Genomic DNA, 19,877 nt, shown 5'->3' with positions numbered 1-19,877 from the left:
TCTAAGCCCACGCCTCCTTAATCATATCAGCAGCCTTCTCGCCAATTCCATAAGCAGGCATCTGGGTGTGTCCATTGTTCACGGTAGGCATGATGGAGCAATCAGCAACCCTCAGCCCCTTAACACCGTAAACCTGCAACTTCTCATCAACGACAGCCTTGGGGTTGTCCTTCTTTCCAGCAGGGCAAGTTCCGCTAGCGTGGTAGCACGTCGTGGCATTGTTCTTGACGTATTCCTTCCAGTCCTCGCGTGTCTTGTGCTTGTGGTGCACCAAGTCAGAAGGCCAAGAGCCCTTAACAATATCCTTTGTGCCTGCACCCTCAACAATGATTTCGTTACCGAAAGCGCATGCCTCGGCGAGGACTTCGAGATCCAGAGGGTCTGAGAGGTAGTTGCAGTCTACCACGGGGACAGCCGTGGCTTCAGTGTTACGGAGAGTCACGGTGCCGCGGGACTTGGGGGCAAAGAGCTCAGCAATCATGCTGAACGCATGTTTATTGTTGATGGGAAATTGGTCGAACTGCTTAGGGCCGCCGTAGCATTCGGTAGTGAAGAACTCGATCTGGGGCTGCTTAGGAGTCAGACCCATGGGATCGCGGCCTTCCTTTCGGGGAGCAGAGTTCCAGATCTCAGAGTCCTTGAGACGCTCGTCAATGCGGGCATAAGCAAAGATTCCAAAGGGGAAAACAGTCATGGGACCCTTCTTCTCCTCCCTCCACTGGGTGAAGGCCTTTGATAAGGCATCGCCGTGGTAGAGGAGCGAGTCGGTCGTGATACCCTCCTTTTCTGTCTCGTAGAACATAAAGACAATCAGGTGATCTTGGAGGTTCTTTCCAACGCCTGGGAGGTCAACAAGGGTAGTAATTCCGTGCTTCTCAAGCTCATCCTTGGCGCCGATACCAGATCGGTTGAGGATGTTGGGCGAACAGTAAGCTCCTCCACTGACGATAACCTCCTTGGAAGCCTTGAGCTCGATGAAAGTACCGTCAGGCTTAACAGCTCGAACGCCGGTAGCCTTGAGCTCGCCCTGATCGTCCTTCTCGATAAGTACCTTTTCAACGTGAGTCTCGACCATGAGGTGGAGGTTATCTCTGGGCTTTTGCTTGGTGATAAAGTCTGCACTTGTAGTGCGGAGACCTTGGTGGACTGTCCTCACTGAGTGACCGCATCCGTGGGGGTTCTCGCCTGTGGCAAACATGTCGTGATCCATAGGAAGACCCTTTGATACCATTGACTCTGCAATCATATTGGAGATGGGAGCCAAGTCATGAGGTTCAGTGTGGACATGACCTTCGTATCCATGAGATCCCTTGGTCTCTTTGAACCAGTCTTTTGTGTGAAAGTGCTCAGCCTGTATATCGCAATTAGTACTTATGGAGAAATGCAAGTTCATAGCGTGCATACCTTGGCCATATACTTGAACATGTCATCTCCGCTCCAGCCAGGAAGGTTCCAGTCATCATAATCTTGTTTCTATAAAATATTAGCTATGAGCATGACGAGCACTGCCATAAAATATTAAACTTACCATTCCCTTTACCATCAAGGTACCGTTGCATCCTGAAGAACCGCCAAGGAACTTGCCTCGACTGAGCTTCACTTGACGGTCGTTGACACCAGCGCCATGTGTAGAGACGACGTTCCAGTCAGTCTCCTTGTCAAAGTTCTGAGACCATCTGTCAAAGAGTCAGTAAATCAGTCATTTACAGCCTCATGTCCGGTCACAAAGGAGGTGATCAGACGTGATCAGATACGTACCCTCCAACCATGTGGACATTCTCAAGATGTTCATTGTGTTGGCCGGCCTCGATGACGAGGACCTTGACATTGGGATCTTCAGCAAGACGTGCAGCAACAACACATCCGGATGTACCGCCACTGTGTTGAACTGAGTCAGTAAACTGTTGGCTACGTACAGTGGTGATATGAGCCAAGCTTACCCACAGACAATAAAGTCATATGTTGTTTCCGGAACAGCCATGGTGCCTTTTGTGTATATATGATAGTGACTAAGATATGCGGCTTTTATATGACGAGGAAGAGGAGGTATACGGAGATAGGCAAGTGCAAGTAACGTTGGACGGCGTCTGTGATTCTCTTATATGGTGTAACTTGGGCCAGTTCCACTACCAACCAACTAGACTACCCCATCAATAGAAAAGAAAGTGGTGCCATTCAGCAGCCTTGTCCCTGTCCTGTCTTGTGTCTGTCTCGCCTTATTATTGGGAGGTTTCATGGGTTAGTGTAAAGGAAAGGGATTCATTGCATGAGAGATCCATCATACCAAACCCAATAAAGACATCATTAATGTGCCTTTCTCATTCCTACAACCCGGTCGGTTTCCAGATTCCCGAGAAGGACCCTGAAAGAAACCTCAGTTATCGGAATCGGAATGCCGAACACGGAATCCTCGTTAGCAGTATGCTTGCTAAGTCAGCAGGTAAGAAGGCACTGCTTTGCACTACAGTACAGCAGTAAAAGGCAAAATAACACATTGACTAACTACATAGTAAACGTACTTAACCCCAGAAACCCTCGACGTTTCTACCAAGTTGACCAATCGGGGATGGTCCTTGGGTATAGTCGTTCTGATGATTAACAGCGTTGCATCACGGACCAAAAGAAGCATAAAACATACAAGTTCCGCCCGGGTCTTGTAAATTCCCTTCTTTGACGCATAACCGAAAGGCTTGGCTACAGGGTATGATGTGTGTGCGGACTTTGATGAACTCCTTTAAGATGCATACAATCTGCAAATCATGTCTCGGTTTTTTGACAATAGAAGGACGGAAGAAATAAGAAGAAATGCCAACAACGTTGGAGGCACGTATTGTGTACTATTCCAACCTGGAACTTAATCATGAAGATCCTCACGCTGCAATAGGTCTATCAAAGGCCCAGAGGCTGAGGTTAGCTCCAATTTCTCCAGACCTAAGCTACTGCTACAACTAGCTAAGCAGCTAAGAGACGCATCAGTGGATCAACTACGAAGCACGTCCTGAAATTATCCTACGAGTGCGGATCCGGACCCGTTCTTGGCATCAACCAATCATTCCTTCTCATCCTTGGTCTGCCTTATGTACGGATCTATATCCGTATGTACTAAGCTGGAATATCTCCCCTAGTTCAGTTATCTCCGCAGGCAGTGCTGATCCTTGGTCGGGGTCTTGACTAAGTTGAATCCAGTGACAGTTCAGTCTAGTCCAAGAAGCATAACTGGAGGCATTGATCTGTATAAAATGTACTATGCTATCCTTGAGCTTTTTTTCTTTTCTTTTTACAAGGGGGAAACCAACAGTGTGGATCTGCATATGCATGCATCGACAAGGTTCCTGTCCAAGAGGAAGGATTTGGAAGGGAACAACTCCAACACAGCTGTGGAGTTGGAGGAGAAATGATTCGATTTGTTTAAAGAGAGTCAAGGGTCAAGGGTCAAGAGTCAGGAGAGACAAAGTGTGCAACACAACAAGTGCCGTACACGCATGCAAGTAACAACTCCCCTACTATAGAAGCAGGAACGTGTATGCAATTCCTCCATCGATACCATATACACCAATCACAGTCAACTGACTCATGCACTCGGGGATATCAAACCCTCTCGGGTCCACCAGACAAGGTATCTAGCGGTACGGCGGCAAAGAGGAAGAGGAGGGGCGAATCCGGGCTCACACAAGCAAGGACTCCTAGATGAGGTCAGTCTGCAAGGCAAGGCGAGGCGAGAAAAGACCACGAGATGGTCAATGCCGCCTTGAAACTCGGAGGAAAGGGGCCGTGGGACAATCCTCCAGGATCTCAAACTGCTGGCATCATACAGATTCGCTAGCGAGCTTAACCAGGTACCATGTGAAGTAGCTTGTGTTTAAGCCCGTTCTTTCATAACATGTGCCCCTGGTATTCCCATAAACTGCATCCATCACTCTTAATTCCCGAATCACATAAACGTGGCTTACATCTGCCGTATCACTTACATTAACAAACTCAATCTTGTCTCCATCTCTATCTACATCTTCAACCTCGTCAGTCCTTACCAACATGCCTGCCTCTCCCTTTCAGACAGAAGCTTGGATAGAGTACGGTCTCGGTACTCTGATCCTTCTTCTTCGTTACTTTGCAAGATGGAAAACAGTTGGCTTCAAAGGATATCAAGGAGATGACTACTTTGCCCTTGTTTCGCTAATCTTCTGGACAGTATGTTGTCCCTTGTCACTATTGCCTCCGACATCAAACTTACACAACTAACCACTACAGGCCGAATTGATCATGCTGGAGCTCATCGGTCAATCTGGAACCAACATTGACGTTACCGACGAGATGGGTGTCAACATGTCCGCTGCAGAAATCGCCAAGCGAGAATTCGGTTCAAAGTGCCTCCTTGCAGGATGGAACTTTTATGTCACTCTCATCTTTTGCTTAAAGGGAGTCATGCTTTGTCTATACAGTCGCATGATGTACGTACAATTATGTTCCTCCTCCTTAGATATTGCTAACAAATTGCTCTCCAGGCTCGGTCTTTGGCAGAGAAAGTTTGTCATCTGGACGCAGATTGGCACCATCATCGCTTACCTCAGTGTCATGGCTGCCATTTGGGGGCATTGCACTCCTGTCCATAAGAACTGGCAGGTTTATCCTAACCCAGGTGGTAAGTGTTCTCCTGGCTATCTGAACCTTCAAATCTGACATCGTAATAGATACTTGCACTCTCGCTGTTGCGAATTATCTTACCCTGGTTGTGTTCAATGTTGTGTAAGTCGTCAACTGCTACTCTGTCTGTCTCTTGCTAACAAATTGCAGAACCGATGTCTTTATCGTTTCTATCCCCGTACCTCTATTGTGGGCAGTCAAGCTCAGTGTTAAGCGAAAGATGTTGATTGGAGTTCTCCTTTGTTCCGGTGTATTCATTATTGTCGCAACAATTCTTCGTTGCGTCTTCTCTCTACGGTAAGCACAATACCCTCTCATCTTGTTTCTGTCTTTCTAACAACTCGTAGGGATATCCAAGGTATCAACACATCGACCATTTGGGCCATCCGAGAAACATTTGTCGCCATCATCGCCGTCAACGCCGCCGCAATCAAACCCCTCTTCTCCGCCTCCAAATGGCTCGTCTCGAGCAAGGGCAGCAGCCGCGACAAGGGAGGAAGCAGCTACGTCCACAAGCACGGTCACGCTCTGGCAACCATCGGAGGCTCTGGAATCTCAGGCGGTATCTCGTCGAACCGACACAATAAGCAAAAGTACATGACGCAGCTCGAAGACAACTCGAGCGAGGAGCACATCGTCAGCAAGCCCGAGTTTATGGGGTACAGCAACAAGAACGAGGTTCGAGCTGGAAGCACGATGAGCGGACGCGGCGACGCACAGGACGGCATCATGGTTACACGAACATACGAAGTTTCACCTGTCAAGTCAACTTTGGACGTTTAACGTGGTTAATTGGGTTACGGAGTTTTATTATTGAAGATACCACGGGACACAAAGAGCCCATATAATACAACAAAATAATACAGCATGGCATTTCATGTAATATCGGATTGGAATATCATTACTCTATCATCGTTTTGCCTTTTACTTTACAGTATTAACTAGCCCATTCTTCAAGTAGTTATCAGGTCTGAAACCAGTTATTCAGAACAATCCTAAGAAGTTGCATAACGCCTGTGTAGACCTGCATACTACGGATACTCTACCGCTGTAGTTGGTCTTGGATTAACTGGATCTCAGCGGGCTTGTCTCGGCAGTCATTAATTAGGTAGACAAGCGCACAAGTTAGTTGACAAGGCGTTGCCCTAGCTGTAGTCTAGTTCCAACAGTCATTAGCTAGATAAGTTGACGTTACGTTGGAGTCTCAGCTTCAACTAGTCTAGCTACCGTACCGTCTAATTACCGTATTCCTAGTCTCACTCTAAACAATCCCTGCTTGAACTAAATTCCTCTTCCTTTTGCCGCGTCAAGCCCGCTCAGAGACCCTTTTTCCATGCAACATGATTCGGGAATAACTTGGCATGTTCCTTACTCTCTCAAACCCCTTCTTGCAGGGACTCGACTTTTTTTTTCGCGTCACAGGAAAAACGACAAGGGGCTGATGGACCTAGTCTAGCTCTTGCATGCTAAAGTTCTTTCGACCGGGGCCTTTGTTCTGCATCATCACATCAACTTCCTGACATTTTGTGCACCGAGCACTTTTCTTTTTTCTTCCTTTTACCCGAAGGACTGGTACTTGGTAGAATATCAGACATGCAGCATCTGATCGCTGGAAGAATGAAAAAGCAAAAAAGAAAAGGTCACCGCAACAGAAAAAACGTACCTGTCATATTAATTACGAGAGATCGTCGTCAACTCTTCTTTGGAAACTCCACGTGCTTCTCGATCGAGATTCAAGACACGATTCACATTCCTTATTGAGTATCATATTGTCAATCAGAAGTGTCTGTGTTCTTGCCTTCGTTGCTAATCCAAGAGCGGCTCGAGTCAGGATGCCATAGTCATGTGTGTATACAAGTCAGGTATAAGCTTGGCCACCGGCAATGTCTTATTTACGAGTCGTAAAGAGAGGCTGTAGATCAAATCAAATCAGCCCTGATAAACACAACTGAAGCCTTTGGTCATTGGTGTTCGTGCTTGTGTCTGTCCGCCCAGGGTCTTGATCGTTGTTGGTGAGATCAGCCTTAGAGAAACTTCAAGATCCAATCAAGCCTACTGAAGTTAACCTACTTCGGTTTTCAGCTAAGCGGCAAGGGCTAGTTATACCTAACGCCTCATTGTCTCATCGCCTCTCAAACTTGTGCCTGGCTAACTTCGGGTCACTGGAAGAGGACGGAGGTTTATGTCACTTGGCCGTTCACTAGGCTCTTGGGAATAGGCCTGGATGTTAAGAAGCAGACAGTGGATTAAATTGGACATCGTATAACCCTATGCTTGCTATGTTGTAGAAGCCGCAGTATAGGGCCACTATCATGATCCTCCAGTGATTGGATTATACATGAGGACAAGCCCATAACTCCCCTAAATCTTTCCTTCCATCTCTGCGCCGCTGAACCAGCTTCGAATATAAGGCCAGTAGGTGTAGTGCACGCAAACATCAATGCCAGCGACAACTGCGAGGCCTGCCTTGGCATAACGCTTGTTCCGAGGAGAGAGGTTGTTCCATTTGCTCATGAGGGACGACGAAGTGCTGTCGCATGCAACAGTGTTTCGTTTGGGCGATGTAGTTGAGATGTACTTGCGAGCGCCCTGTACAGCTGAGGTGGAGAAGCGGGTGGTGATGGTGGACAACATGTTGTTTGGTGGGGTTGATGTAAATGAAGATTGTGGTTTTGTTGAACTATGAATTCGTTTTTGTGACAAGAGATAATTGGATATTCAATTGGATGGTTGTTTTCTGATGCTTTCCTTTCTTCCAGTTCCAATCGAGTAATAAACTGTCTCTATATATGTATCTTGAGTAACATGACCCTTACACCTAATCCGTTATGCTTAATCGTTAAGCCTAACGATCCACCAACGCCTCGCTTTTAAACATAATCAGCATTACTCCAGCAGTACACATGACTTCATCAACCGCTCGGCCGTTGCGGTCGATTCATCGTCAGCGGTTTGAACGGTTTTCTTAATCGATCCATCGTCGGTGCTGGCCCTAACCCAACTGGTCGTCTTACACCACCATTCGGCCTGACCGACATAAACGTTGTCGCATGAAGAGTTGAGGCAGGCTTGTTAGGTATTGCTTCTTCTACGGCTTCCTTCTTCTCTTCTTCAGGTTCCATTTTCGATGGAGGTCGTGGAGGTGAGCTAGAAAAGCAGGAATACGCTTTCTGCGGGACACCGTCACTGATCTTGGGCACGTTTGGCTTTGCCAGAGGCCGTGCAGTTGGCAATTTATGTTTCGCCAATTCAGGATCAATTAACGGCTTTTGTGGTTCAGGCAGTGAGGGTAACCTGCTGTTCTGTCGCGACAAAGCAGATTCATACCGAGCCTGCGCAAGAGACCTACTCTGCGGCTGCGGCTGCGGCTCTGGTGGGGGTTTAGGAGCGTTTGGCCCTTGGTTGAGCCATCCAAGCATACTCTTTTGGCCAACACCTCTTTTGGTTGATCCCTTCTTCACTCCAGGCTTCGAGCTGTCTGGTGGTGGTGCCGCTGCTGCTGCGGCATCAAGAGCAACTCTATGAGCCCCGGCGGTTGTGAAGCCTGGCAAAGCAGCGACCGTGAATTCAGATGACTTCTCCATCGTCGTAGCATACTCTCTCTGCCAGGGAAGCTCATCTGATTCGTCATAAGAAGTGGTAGGATGCGAAACACGTTGTCGCTTCGGTGCGCGAGAGTACTGACGACCAGGTTCTTCATCAATCCTTTCGACGTTCTTGTGGTCGGCAGGATCGACAGGGAACCTATCGTCCTCGACTGAGAACATAGGCGGGAGCTTTCCAAAGACTGTTTTCTCAGATGGGGCATCTCGGCCAAGAATTTTGGCAACACCCTCCACAACTGCTCGATCGAACGATGGGCCCTTTTTAGCAAAGACCTTGGATGCGAACGGTGCTACGAACGGTGAAAGCTCGACTTTGCTGCTCAACCCCTGGGAGCCGTAAAGTGGACAGCTTAGGTACAACAGTGCTTTCGCTCGTGTCATTGCCACGTACAAGAGGCGTCGTTCCTCGTCTGTGTCTTCAGATCTTGAGTGAGGTATTGATCCGGTGTAGACGGATGGCACAAAGACCACTGGCCATTCCAACCCCTTCGCAGCGTGTATTGTCGAGATTGTGACCAGAGATTTCTGTTCTGTTGTATCTCCCTTGTTCTGTGCATCCGACGCCAGCGCGACGTTGGCCAGAAAACGACCCAGCATATCGTCCTCCTTTACCTGATCCAAGTTGGCGATTTCCGGAAGTGCATCTTCGTCTGGTGCACCAAAGTCTTTCATGAAATCGCTAACCAAATTGACGAATTCCTGGACGTTGGCCCATCGCTGTTCATGCTCTTCTGTATATTCTTCCTCCAGGTACTTCTTGAAATCGAGGTGTGTTAATAACTGCTCTATCAGATTGACCAACGTAACAGGGCTGCTCTGACTGATTTCGCTGGCTTGCTTTTGTAAACTCGTAATAGTGCGGATAAGTTCTGTGTTGAGCTTTTGCTCCATTTTAGGTCTGATGTTGGCTTTGGCTTTGCGATTGCCTCTGCAGTGTTTCAGAATCAAGGTCCAAAGGCTCATGTCAGACTGCTCTGCTTCTTCGATTAATGCTTTGACTGTTGCCTCTCCAATGCCTCGTCGGGGTACATTGATGATCCTGGCTAGCGCATCATTGTTGTCAGGCTGGCTGACTACCCGGAGATAGTCGATTAACACTTTGATCTCCTTTCGTTCGTAGAATTTGTGTCCTCCAATCATTCGATATGCGACGCCAGCTTTTCCTAGGGCTGATTCGATGTGCCTGGAAAGGGCGGCGGATCTCAAGAGAATTGCGACATCCTCAAACTTGAGCATGTCTCCAAACATCATGACCGCTCGTTTAATCTCTGAAACAATCCATTCGCCTTCAGCAGACGAGCTTTTCAATGATCTGAGTACCGGTCGCGCTCCCTTAGTGTGGACCGGCAGCAGAACTTTCTTGTATCGCTTCGTGTCTTGCTGAATGACAGTAAGTGATACATCAAGGATGGACTGTGAAGATCGATAATTTTCTTCCAGTGATATTTCGTCTGTATTGGGATATTCTCGCAATAGTCGGAAGAGGTTTTTGACTTCAGCTGAGCGCCAGCCATAGATACTCTGATCGGGGTCGCCAACGATCGTTATTCGTTGTTTTGCTTGGGCGAAGAGTTTCATAAGTTCGTATTGAATGCCGTTGGTATCTTGGTACTCGTCGATAAGGACAGTCTGAACGTTGGAAACGCAAGCCGGGTGATCTCGAAGTAGTTCGACGCATTTGACCAGGAGATCGTCGTAGTCCAGTAAATTTGATCTTGTGAGTTGAGCCTGATATTCCTCGTAACATGTCCTCAATTCCGGGTTCTCTTTTCTTCCTTTCTGCGTCGGAGGTGGTGCCATAGCATCTGGTCCTTTCGCCTTCTCTTTGCTGATCCATGACTTTGCATGTTGCGGTTCGATATTGAGTTTCAGCCTCTTGCAGATTCTCTGGATAATTGCTCTGGAGTCTCCATCGTCTGCGATGCCGAATTTGGAGTCCAACCCGATTCGGTTCCCATATATGGATAGATATCTTCGAGCGATCGAGTGGAATGTGCCAAGCACAATCTTCTTTTCGCATTCCTCGCCCAGTGTTTTCCCGATTCGCTCCTTCATCTCCCTGGCGGCCTTGACGGTAAAGGTTGCGACGATGACATCGGAAGGGCGGTAGCCAACTCTCTGGATAAGCCATACTACCCGCGATGTAAGGGTATGGGTTTTGCCGCTTCCAGGGCCGGCGAGAATTGCAACAGTTGACGCGGTTGAAGTCACAGCGCGGCGTTGCGCCTCGTTCAGCGATTGGAGAATCGCATCTTGTACAATAGAGGACATACTGAATACGTGGACGAATCCACGGGATATTGTCGATCTGTCAGGGAGAAAGGTATCATCGAAGTATACAGACCCATGCGAGATCGGCCGAATGGGAGTTTAAAGAATGTCGATTGCCGCTCTATTGGTGTCGGTAGAGGGGCCTGCGCGTTGATGGAGTGGCCAACAGATCTCGCGACGCGACAAGAAACTTCGCGATGTCACGTGACTGCGACACAGAGCGTATCGGGTAGGCTTCAAAGTCTAATTCCGTTTATATTACTCGGGAAACAATATTTACAGCAATCATTGATGGACCAATCCAATTCTGTTATCTCAAAATTATATTGGTGATATAATCAAGCCAGAGCAATTACCTAAACAAGATATTGCTCGGTGTTGAGGTATGTGTACTCCGTAAACTGCTCGCTAAACCAAAATGATTCTTTGTGATATCCTACGCTGACCACCTTTTTATCTTTACATCACATCACATATACGCTAATACTGTACTTTATTCATCACTGTCACCGTCATGTTATCACGCATTAGTGACTGCTAGTCAACTTCAAAAGTTCGTTGCAACTGTGATATCCCACTACAAAGTGATTGATCATTGAGAGTGGGATACGACTAAAAGGGATTTTCACAAGTGCTTCAATGGGGTCAGGAATGTAGATCAGCTCTCCGTCGACATCAGTATTCTTCTACGTTTTAGAGTGTTGATGGATAAATCGATATGTGAACTTTTGCTATAACGTGCTCATCAAAGGTCGTCTCCATTGTGGATATGCCTCGCTTACACGCCGGCTTAGGCAAATAAATCCTCACCGCATCAACATATGTTCATGTATCACTGCCGAACATGGTTCTTACATTGGAATCGTCATGTCTCCAGCGAGTAGCCACCAACCATATCACAAAGGTCATTAACTCAGGGTTATGAAGCTATAGTCGTGCGATAATAGTGCAGCTTTGCACAATAGACGCCGTGATGAGCCCTTCCATTCGAGGGGACCATCAACGCCATCGATCTAATGATGCCGAATAACCTGATGTCACACAGAGAGGAACGCCTCATTCGAAGAGTTTGGTACATCACATGATGAATAGCTGAGTGGGAAATAATCCCACATGGTCCAGGGCCCGACAGCATGGAAGATGCAGGCAACACACACAATTGGGCCTCAAAGTGACCCTACCGAGTTCGTATCTGCCGTTAGCTGAGTGATAGATCAGCGATTCTCGCCTATTACTGGTCAGTCACGACGTTGAAATTCAGGAACGTCGAGTTAGACAACCCCTCTTGGTGGTGATACAGACCCAGCCAGACCTGTACCTGGTAGCATGGATCGCCCCCGCCCCGCTCGGAGCCCTTTAATGCCAGAACAGACAACCACAGAGAATCCTTTAAAGTAAAGTGAAAAAAACACTGCATCGTTCAATCCTTGTATGTTGAATCATAGAGCCAACCAGAGACTGCTGTATGTGGATATCGGTGGTTGGTGGATGGCAGCTCAACACCAATCATCCACTAGCACACTATATCGCCCAGCGGTTAACCGTCCAATCACGTCTTGCAGATGGCCTCGTCACACTTCGACCCTCACATATCGCCTGCAACCACTGTTGCCCATCACCAAGGGTATCGAGCTATTCTCGGGCGCCTGCTCATTCATGCGTCTGCGATTCGACCGCTCCTAGACCACTGGCTTCTTCTGTCTAGCGACTCAGCGTCCAGCCCTGGGTAGTCCAGCGGCTAACGCATGGTGATAGTCGATCATGACCCAACCCGCTATATACCTCGTTGAGACCGCAAGTTCCCTCTTCCGTGCATGATGTTCTTCTAGTGTTTCGTCTCGTCGTGCTCAGGAGGTCACATCGCACAATCTGGGCTCCTCCATAAAGAATAAGTGTCTCGCCTTGGACCTCGTTTCCCACGATGCTTCTTGAAGGCGCTCGCTTGTCATCACTGTCCGGCCTGCTACTACTACTATCACAACATCTCGCAACTGCTCAACCAGGACCTCTTCTATCCTCAGTTCTCCAAGCCCGAGACACAGACAGGCCCATACCAGGAGGACCTGTAGACACAACATATCTTCCCGCTCAGATCGGTGGTATAATCGGAGCATACGCCGTCTCATTGGTGCTGGTCGCCATAACATTGCTTGCTCTATCCAAGAAGCGTCGCGAGCATATAGCAGCCGGCCTAGACGAAGTCGATTTTGCGGTACGCAAAGACATTGTCAGCCCCGACTTTCCACAAGCAGTGCCCACGTCTCTGAACATCATCACCGACACCTCATTCATCAAGCCAAGCTTTCCGGATTTGCAAGACGGCGCTAACCCGTACATTCAACCATCACCAAACTCGAGCATCGGTGCACCCGGAACAAACCCTTTTGTGGATCCTCGCGTTGTCGCAGTAGACAGAGTCATGGCTCAATCTCAACTTGAAGATATGTACAAGCATGTACTGGAGCACGAGGATGCAAAGAAGCGAGGACTCGTCTATGAAGTCCCTCTTCCTCCCACTGCTCACCATCAACCACGCCCTTCAGCCTCTGGTTCGGCCTTGTCCATGAAGTCTTCAGTGTCGTCGCCGTTAAAGAAGGAAAGGAACAAACCGGCAACGCTCAACCTCTCGGCTTCTCGTGACGAAAAGACCCAGTCAAGAACCTCTTCGTTTCTCTCAGCTCTGCGATCGCCCAAGAAGAAGGCGATGAAGGGCATGAGCATCTCATCCCCTCTCATGACCCCTCAGACCGGCGAATTCCCACGCCAAGACTACCAAGAGATGAACACGATCCCTCCTCGACAATATGCCCCGGCCGCTCCGCCTCCGGTCCCCACTAACCAGGCCCCATACGGATCCCCGACTGTCCCGGGCAAGATCCATTCGTCGCTTCCAACCCCGGACATCTCGCCCGAGAGTGTTTTGAGCATCGATGAGCGCATCGGAAACCAGCTACCTCCTCCTGGTCACCACCGACAGGTATCTTACGCGCCTTCGGAGCGTGATCCCGAGTCTGCTACTTCGGAGCACTCCCAGGTGCCGCTGGTCGGTCTGCCATCGTCTCCCAAGCCTGGTGCGCGATTCCCATCTCTCCCCGCGTCGCCCAAGCCTGGTCAGACCTTCCAGCGCTCCAACGCGCCTACAGCTGTCCGCACCGGTGGTTCTCTGCCGTTGCGTGCTTACGAGCCGGCGCTGGCGTCGCCCAATACCATTGCCCAGACTACCAAGCAGACCGTGTTTGAGAGAAAGGGTCCGCTATCGCCTAGTGGAGCAATGACTCCTTACACAGCTGGTGCAGTGCCATACTCACCTTACCAACCCTTCACACCATGTATGCCAGTGACACCGTCACTCATCACCAAGGAGGACCGAAAGAGGATGAGACGCATGGTGCCCAAGACACCAACGCTGGAGATGGTGCAGAGCTCTGATGATGTTTGGTAAACGAAACTGACGGGTGGGTATCGGTATCGGTTGGAGTTTTGGTGGGATGGATTGGGGTATTATGTTGCATTGTTTTCTTGAGATATCACGGTTTATGAAAGAGATTGGATGGATCCTCCTGGCTCAATGCCTTATGTTTAGTTTAGAGCTGGCCCACGGGGGCTCGCAGGGACGTATTATCACGGCCGCAAGGACCAAGCAACTTTATTTGCCAAGACCCTTTTTTTTGTATATCAAATTATTTCTTCAAAATACGAATTTGGTCTAGATTGAACAGATGTTTAGTATATCCCTAGATGTTCCTGGGATGTTTGGTTTTACGACGCCTTGATCGTTTATGAGTGATCGCTAATCGGGACCAAACAAGCCATTTTATGCAATGTCATGGCGGGAAAGCACCAAGCGTTGAAACTAACGACTGACGCGAGTTTGATCTTCGAGATGGATCCTCAGATTTTAACCTCTTACGGAGTAAGATTAGGAGAATTCCGTAAACGGTCTGAGGGTATCGGAGAGCTGAAAGGAAGCTGTGATGGATCATTTCGTGGCGGTGGGGCGACCTGGGAATAGTTCGCAGTGGCGGTGCCTGATTAACGGTAGGGCAGCTGAGATATCTGCAGCTAAGCAGGATACGGAAACAAGTACGAGACGGGTCAGATTGCGTTACTTTTCTTGTTCAGCTCTGCTGCTATCCGTTGATACAGATGCAGTTTGCCGGCGATGGTTGCACAAGACGGTAGATTCACGACAAGATGAACTGATTTTCAAGCAGAGTCAGGCTTCTAGAGTCAGTTATTGGCAGCTGTGATATATGCCCGAAGTTCAACGGCACCCAAAATGCCGGGTTCCCGTTGCTTAGATGAGTCTATCGCCGTCTGGAATGTACATGTTTTCGTCCAGAACACTGGGGTGATGAGTGTGTGGGATCAGACTCGCGTGGCCGACTCGAGACACTTTTGGGAGCTACCAGGGTTTTGTTTCTCTTGACTTGACATTGTGAGCAGGGTTGATGGGTTGAGAAAGTATTGAATCATGACTTCATATCAATTATCGAGAATTGCTTTGCTGAAAGACGGCGAACAAACAGACTAGGCTCCTGGTCCCCTTTTCGTCGGCAAGCAAGGATCAATTCATTCCAGTTGATTTAATAGAGTTCCATGGATAAGTTCCTTAGTACTAAGGTACTAGACTAAGTGACAGGTACACAGTGCAGGGATCGATCATCTGAGACGAAAAGTGCACCAAAAAGTTAAAACTGGTAGGAGAGGGGTAACAGTTCAGTTAGATCTAGGCTATAAATCCCCCGTGTTGCCCCCTAGCGCCCCCTCCTCTGGGGACATGGAGTGTCTCAGTTAGTGGACTGGGCCGCCACAATCAATAGACGGAATAACCCTCTACACACTGTATTACAGCCCGCCCGTAGAGCCAACAGCATCAATAGGCGAAGTCGGCTTCGGTTTCGGGTGGGGACCAGCGGGAATTCGTCACTCGCTTGTTATTAGCTCTCTCGTAGCTTTGATGGGATCCGTTATTTTTCTTTAAAAGAACGAGCTTGGCCAAGCCCGGACTCGACTGGGCGTCACTGGGCTGATACCCGGTTACCATCGTACGATTTCCCGCCCTCTCCTCAAACCGAATTCCTTGCACCCATCGCTCGTCTCCGAACCTTTGCTCAAATTGCCTGTTCTTTTCACCAGCAAAATATCTGCCATTGCTTGCCAGTCGAACCACAATCGCGAGACCGCGCTGCTCTTTCCTTGCTCTTACTGTTGAACCCCTGTACTTTCCTTATCCTTAACCTCTCTCACCTGTCAAACCTTCGGCAGCACCCGCTCAATCATTCGATCATTGCACGATTGAGACAACCATCATCCTGCTCTCTTGGGTTGCAGTATCAGTTGCAGTAGCAGTGGCAGCAGCAGCACGCCCTCACCCATCGACCATTCTACCGACCGATCCAGCATCTTAGCAACAGGCTAGAACAGAGGCCTGTCGATCCGATTCATCAATCACTGACTGACCCTGACCCTCATTCAGCGGCTCGGGCTCTCACTCACTGTAATTGTCGCGATCGCGGCACAAGTCCACACCTTGGCCGAGACTGTATCAAATAGATCGCGCCGGGTATAGAGGTCCAATTCAATCAAACTGCAGCAATAGTCAGCTGGCAGTCCATTCAAATCCTTGTACTGTCGCCGGCCAAAGTCGTCGTCTTCCCGAAAGGCCTCGTTCTCTCACGGCGACTCCTTCGGGGTCACCCCAACTGCTGGGTTAATCAATCAGCCCATCGCGACTGCATGGTGCTGGCCCATCATGCCTGGCTCTCGCTTCTCTGATATGGCCGATCAGGACTCCAGTGGTCTTTATGGTCTGCAAGATCCCAACCTGGGCTTTGTTGACGATGGCTCTGGTGTAAAATCCGACCCCTCCTCAGCCTCCCTGCCCAACGATTCTTCTTCCCGTCCCCAGACCCAGACCCAGCAGCAATACTACGACGCTGCATGGCAGTTCACCGGCACACCCCCTTACGACTCGTACGATCCTTCCAGCAGTGCTCCTCCCGCCCAAACCAACTACCAACCCTCTTGGAATTTCAATCTAGGTGAGGATCAGCAGAACCCTCAACAGCTGCCTGTCTCTACCGGAATCGACGGTCTTTCGGCAACCACCTTCAGCCCCGAGTCCCTCTACGCCGCTTCTGGACCGTCCCTGGCACAAGGCAACTTCCCAGACAACCTCGCTCTTCAGCAGCCCCCAATTATTAGCCATCTTACTCCTGCGCTACAGGAGAAGCTACGCAACATCGCTATGCCGCCTCATCTCCAATATCACTCTCCCAAGAGCGCCTCCAGCCCTGACTCAGCAAACGGCGAGCATACCAGAAGAGGTCTCCTCTCGTCGCCGGACCCTGCTGATGGATCCTCGAAAGCGTCCCGAAAGCGCAAGTCTTCCGCCGACCCTGAAGATGACGATGATGAAGATGATGGCGATCAACCAGTGAAGAAAACCGCTCACAACATGATCGAGAAGCGATACCGAACCAACCTGAACGACAAGATTGCAGCTTTAAGGGACAGTGTTCCTAGTCTTCGTATCATGACCAAGAGCGCCCGGGGCGAGGACACCACCGAGGACCGCGAGGAGCTCCATGGTTTGACTCCGGCCCATAAACTGAACAAGGCTACCGTACGTTGTGCTCTTCTAACGAGGTAATAAACGCTGACCGATGAGCAGGTTTTGAGTAAAGCGACTGAGTACATTCGGCATCTCGAGAAACGAAACAATCGATTACTTGATGAAAACGGCGCCATGCAAGCCCGGATTGCTGCCTTTGAGAAGTTGTTCATGGCTGGTGCTATGAATGGAGCAATTAGCCCTCTCCAGCAACCGCCCACGCCTATTCAGTATGCTCAAGACGCTCAACAATTCGGTAACTCGCCTATGCAAGGATCACAAGACGGCAACGCGCAGCCCGGTGGTATGATCCAAGTTCCCGAGGACATGAAGAGAATCATTTCAGCACAGTTGACCGCAAGTCAACCATATCCCGTTCCTCAACAACAATTCAGAGGTGGCAACCCTGCACTCATTAGACAGCAACAGATTCAACAGCAGCAACAAATGCAGCAAAATAGGTGGAACAACGCCGGTCCTTACTTTGGTAAACTGATGGTCGGATCATTGGCTGGTCTTATGATCTTGGAGGCAGTTCGCGAGGATGAGATCACCAACGAGAAGCCCGAAGGCCGTGGTCTGTATGCTCTGCCTATGCATCTTCTCAAGACTGCATCGTCCAGCCTTGACTTGAGTGTCGGAGGTTATCATCTCCACACTTCCCTCCGAGTTATTCTTTTGCTTGGAACATTCCTTTGGGTGTTTGTCCCTTCTCTCTTCTCACAAGCCCAGCCAAAGCACAAGAAGCCACAAGCGGGTGTTCTCCAGGCTGCACCATCACTCGCGTCACCGATCCATGTTCGCCGACAAGCCTGGCTCACTGCTATCCAAACGGTGTGGGTTCCTCGCCACAACTTCTTCCTCGAGGCCGCAGCTCTTGTCCTGAAGACTCTCAAACTCAGCCTCCGCAACGCCATTGGGATCCACGGTTATCAAGCCCTCACTGGGCTGACACAGGAGCAGGAAACTGCCCGAGTACAAGCCTGGAGTATTGCAATCGACTCGCAGTTGGCTGGTGGCGATGTCGAGATCAACAAGAGTCGCCTTGTTCTTACTTTCCTTGCTTCTGGTACCCTCCCGGACACACCCGCGAGGCTCATGCTCAAGGCCCTCCACATCCGTGTCCTTCTCTGGGGTCTCAGCCAAAACCGTCTCCACCTTGGAGCAAGCAATATTATCGCTTCCAAGCTCGCCCGGGCGAAGTGGAACGAGGCCCGTCAATTGAACCGTCTTCTTACTCAACTCCACCGCGAATCCGCCGAGCAGCACGACGACGACCTTCCCCAGCACCTTGCCTTGCTGGTCGAGCAAGATTGCGACGAAGTGCTCAATGTCGATGTTATCCAGCGCGCACACAACCTTGCCTTCAATGCCGAAACTGACTACAACGTTGCAGCCCCTATGGATGGTATGGACGCAGTCGTCGATGACACCGCTGTTGGATCCCCTCTCGATGCTGTCGCAGCCTGGTGGTCAACTCAAATCCTGCACCGGACCTTGGTCGCCACGATGGAAAAAGATGAAGAGACTCTCAGCACCATGGCTGAAGACGTTGAACTCTCCATCAAGATTGCACCTCTCGGATCTACCGCTCAGGCCCGTGCCATTGTGGCACGCGCTGTCCTGGTTGACAAGGCCCGTGGCGCTAATATCGCCTCGGCCTTGCAGTCCATGGGCAACGAAAAGGTCGACGCCCTTTTGAGCAATTCCATCTGCGTTGTTGATTCCAGCTTCCAAGCCTCTGCCTCCGATTTCCGACTCGCCCTCCGCTGTGCCATGGCCATCGCCCACCTCCGACGTGTCGAATGCACCCCCGGGAGTACCCACCAGGGCCTACGAATGATCGATTCAATCATGACACGCAGCAATGCCTCCCAAATGTCTCTTCTCGGATGCACCGCGGCTCTCCAGCTTATGGAAGAGCTTGACAAGCAAAAGGCTGCCGCCGAGACTTTCAACTCCTCTCTTGAGCGTCTGTCTGGAGGTCTTCGTTTATGGATGGGTGGTGCCCCTGGAGAAAAGTGTGGCGTTGCCTCGGATGTGCGAGAAAAGGTTGTAAACCGGTGTCTGCTCATCACCAAGAGCATGGTGGGAATGGATTCAGATACCGGGTACGGCAGTCTTGACGAATGCGAGGACGACGGATGTTAGACGACAAGAAGCGAGTTCTTTCTTATTATTATCTCTTTTGTGAGCGACATAAACCTAGCGGTCATTTTTCATTGACTTGTTTGCATCTTCTCATGACAGGTCGGATCCACAGTCCTAACCTCGGCGAGATGAGTTTTGTATGAACATGGGTATTTGGTTTTCTTAGAAGGGGCTGAAATCCCAGGCTGCTACGGAGTACTATCATGGAGTTATACTTGGTAACGGGTAAAAGGAAGGTCAAACAGATACAGGGCAAGGGACAGATAGTTCCAGGGTACCTTGTTAAAGAACAAAGCGCATGCGAGAATCGTGTCAAAGTGATTTGACATCAAAGATATTTTCTTATCGTTATTCAACGTACATTATTCAGTTCATTAAGCATTCATCGTGATGATCTACAATACTGAAGAGACGGGGAGTGGTCTTTGGAGTTAAACTCAGTGCTTCTACGCTTCATGAGCTGTGAAGCAACCCCACGATTGCATCCACCATCAGCCAACTCATCCGGTATGGTGTAGTGGCTAACATTTCGCGCTCTCATAACCTGAGAGATCAGTACCGCGGAGCCCAGGGTTCGATTCCCTGTACCGGAG

The 19,877-nt window shown here is 49.5% G+C and overlaps 5 protein-coding genes across 5 annotated transcripts; 3 read left to right on the top strand and 2 right to left on the bottom strand.

The window, feature by feature from the left end:
- Position 1: 1 nt before the first annotated feature.
- On the bottom strand, positions 2 to 1,981 carry FPSE_11946 (uncharacterized protein; the record flags this gene model as incomplete). The annotated part of the gene is made up of 5 exons (XM_009265063.1): positions 2 to 1,351; positions 1,405 to 1,473; positions 1,529 to 1,676; positions 1,759 to 1,878; positions 1,941 to 1,981. The coding sequence occupies 5 exons, from the start codon at positions 1,979 to 1,981 to the stop codon at positions 2 to 4; spliced, it is 1,728 nt and encodes a 575-aa protein (XP_009263338.1).
- Positions 1,982 to 4,032: 2,051 nt separating this feature from the next.
- On the top strand, positions 4,033 to 5,424 carry FPSE_11947 (uncharacterized protein; the record flags this gene model as incomplete). Its single annotated transcript, XM_009265064.1, has 6 exons — positions 4,033 to 4,188; positions 4,249 to 4,448; positions 4,503 to 4,639; positions 4,689 to 4,743; positions 4,792 to 4,938; positions 4,989 to 5,424. 6 exons carry the CDS (start codon positions 4,033 to 4,035, stop codon positions 5,422 to 5,424), a joined length of 1,131 nt encoding a protein of 376 aa, XP_009263339.1.
- A 1,578-nt stretch (positions 5,425 to 7,002) lies between these two features.
- FPSE_11948 (uncharacterized protein) lies at positions 7,003 to 10,517 on the bottom strand (the record flags this gene model as incomplete). The annotated part of the gene is made up of 2 exons (XM_009265065.1): positions 7,003 to 7,230; positions 7,656 to 10,517. The coding sequence occupies 2 exons, from the start codon at positions 10,515 to 10,517 to the stop codon at positions 7,003 to 7,005; spliced, it is 3,090 nt and encodes a 1,029-aa protein (XP_009263340.1).
- Positions 10,518 to 12,438: 1,921 nt separating this feature from the next.
- Positions 12,439 to 13,959, top strand: FPSE_11949 (uncharacterized protein; the record flags this gene model as incomplete). The annotated part of the gene is made up of 1 exon (XM_009265066.1): positions 12,439 to 13,959. One exon carries the CDS (start codon positions 12,439 to 12,441, stop codon positions 13,957 to 13,959), a length of 1,521 nt encoding a protein of 506 aa, XP_009263341.1.
- A 2,313-nt stretch (positions 13,960 to 16,272) lies between these two features.
- On the top strand, positions 16,273 to 19,284 carry FPSE_11950 (uncharacterized protein; the record flags this gene model as incomplete). The annotated part of the gene is made up of 2 exons (XM_009265067.1): positions 16,273 to 17,145; positions 17,194 to 19,284. The coding sequence occupies 2 exons, from the start codon at positions 16,273 to 16,275 to the stop codon at positions 19,282 to 19,284; spliced, it is 2,964 nt and encodes a 987-aa protein (XP_009263342.1).
- Between the last annotated feature and the right edge of the window lie 593 nt (positions 19,285 to 19,877).

Source organism: Fusarium pseudograminearum, chromosome 2 (assembly GCF_000303195.2).
Source record: "Fusarium pseudograminearum CS3096 chromosome 2, whole genome shotgun sequence".
Taxonomy (NCBI): Eukaryota; Fungi; Ascomycota; class Sordariomycetes; order Hypocreales; family Nectriaceae; genus Fusarium; species Fusarium pseudograminearum.
This window is presented reverse-complemented; position numbering and strand designations above follow the sequence as displayed.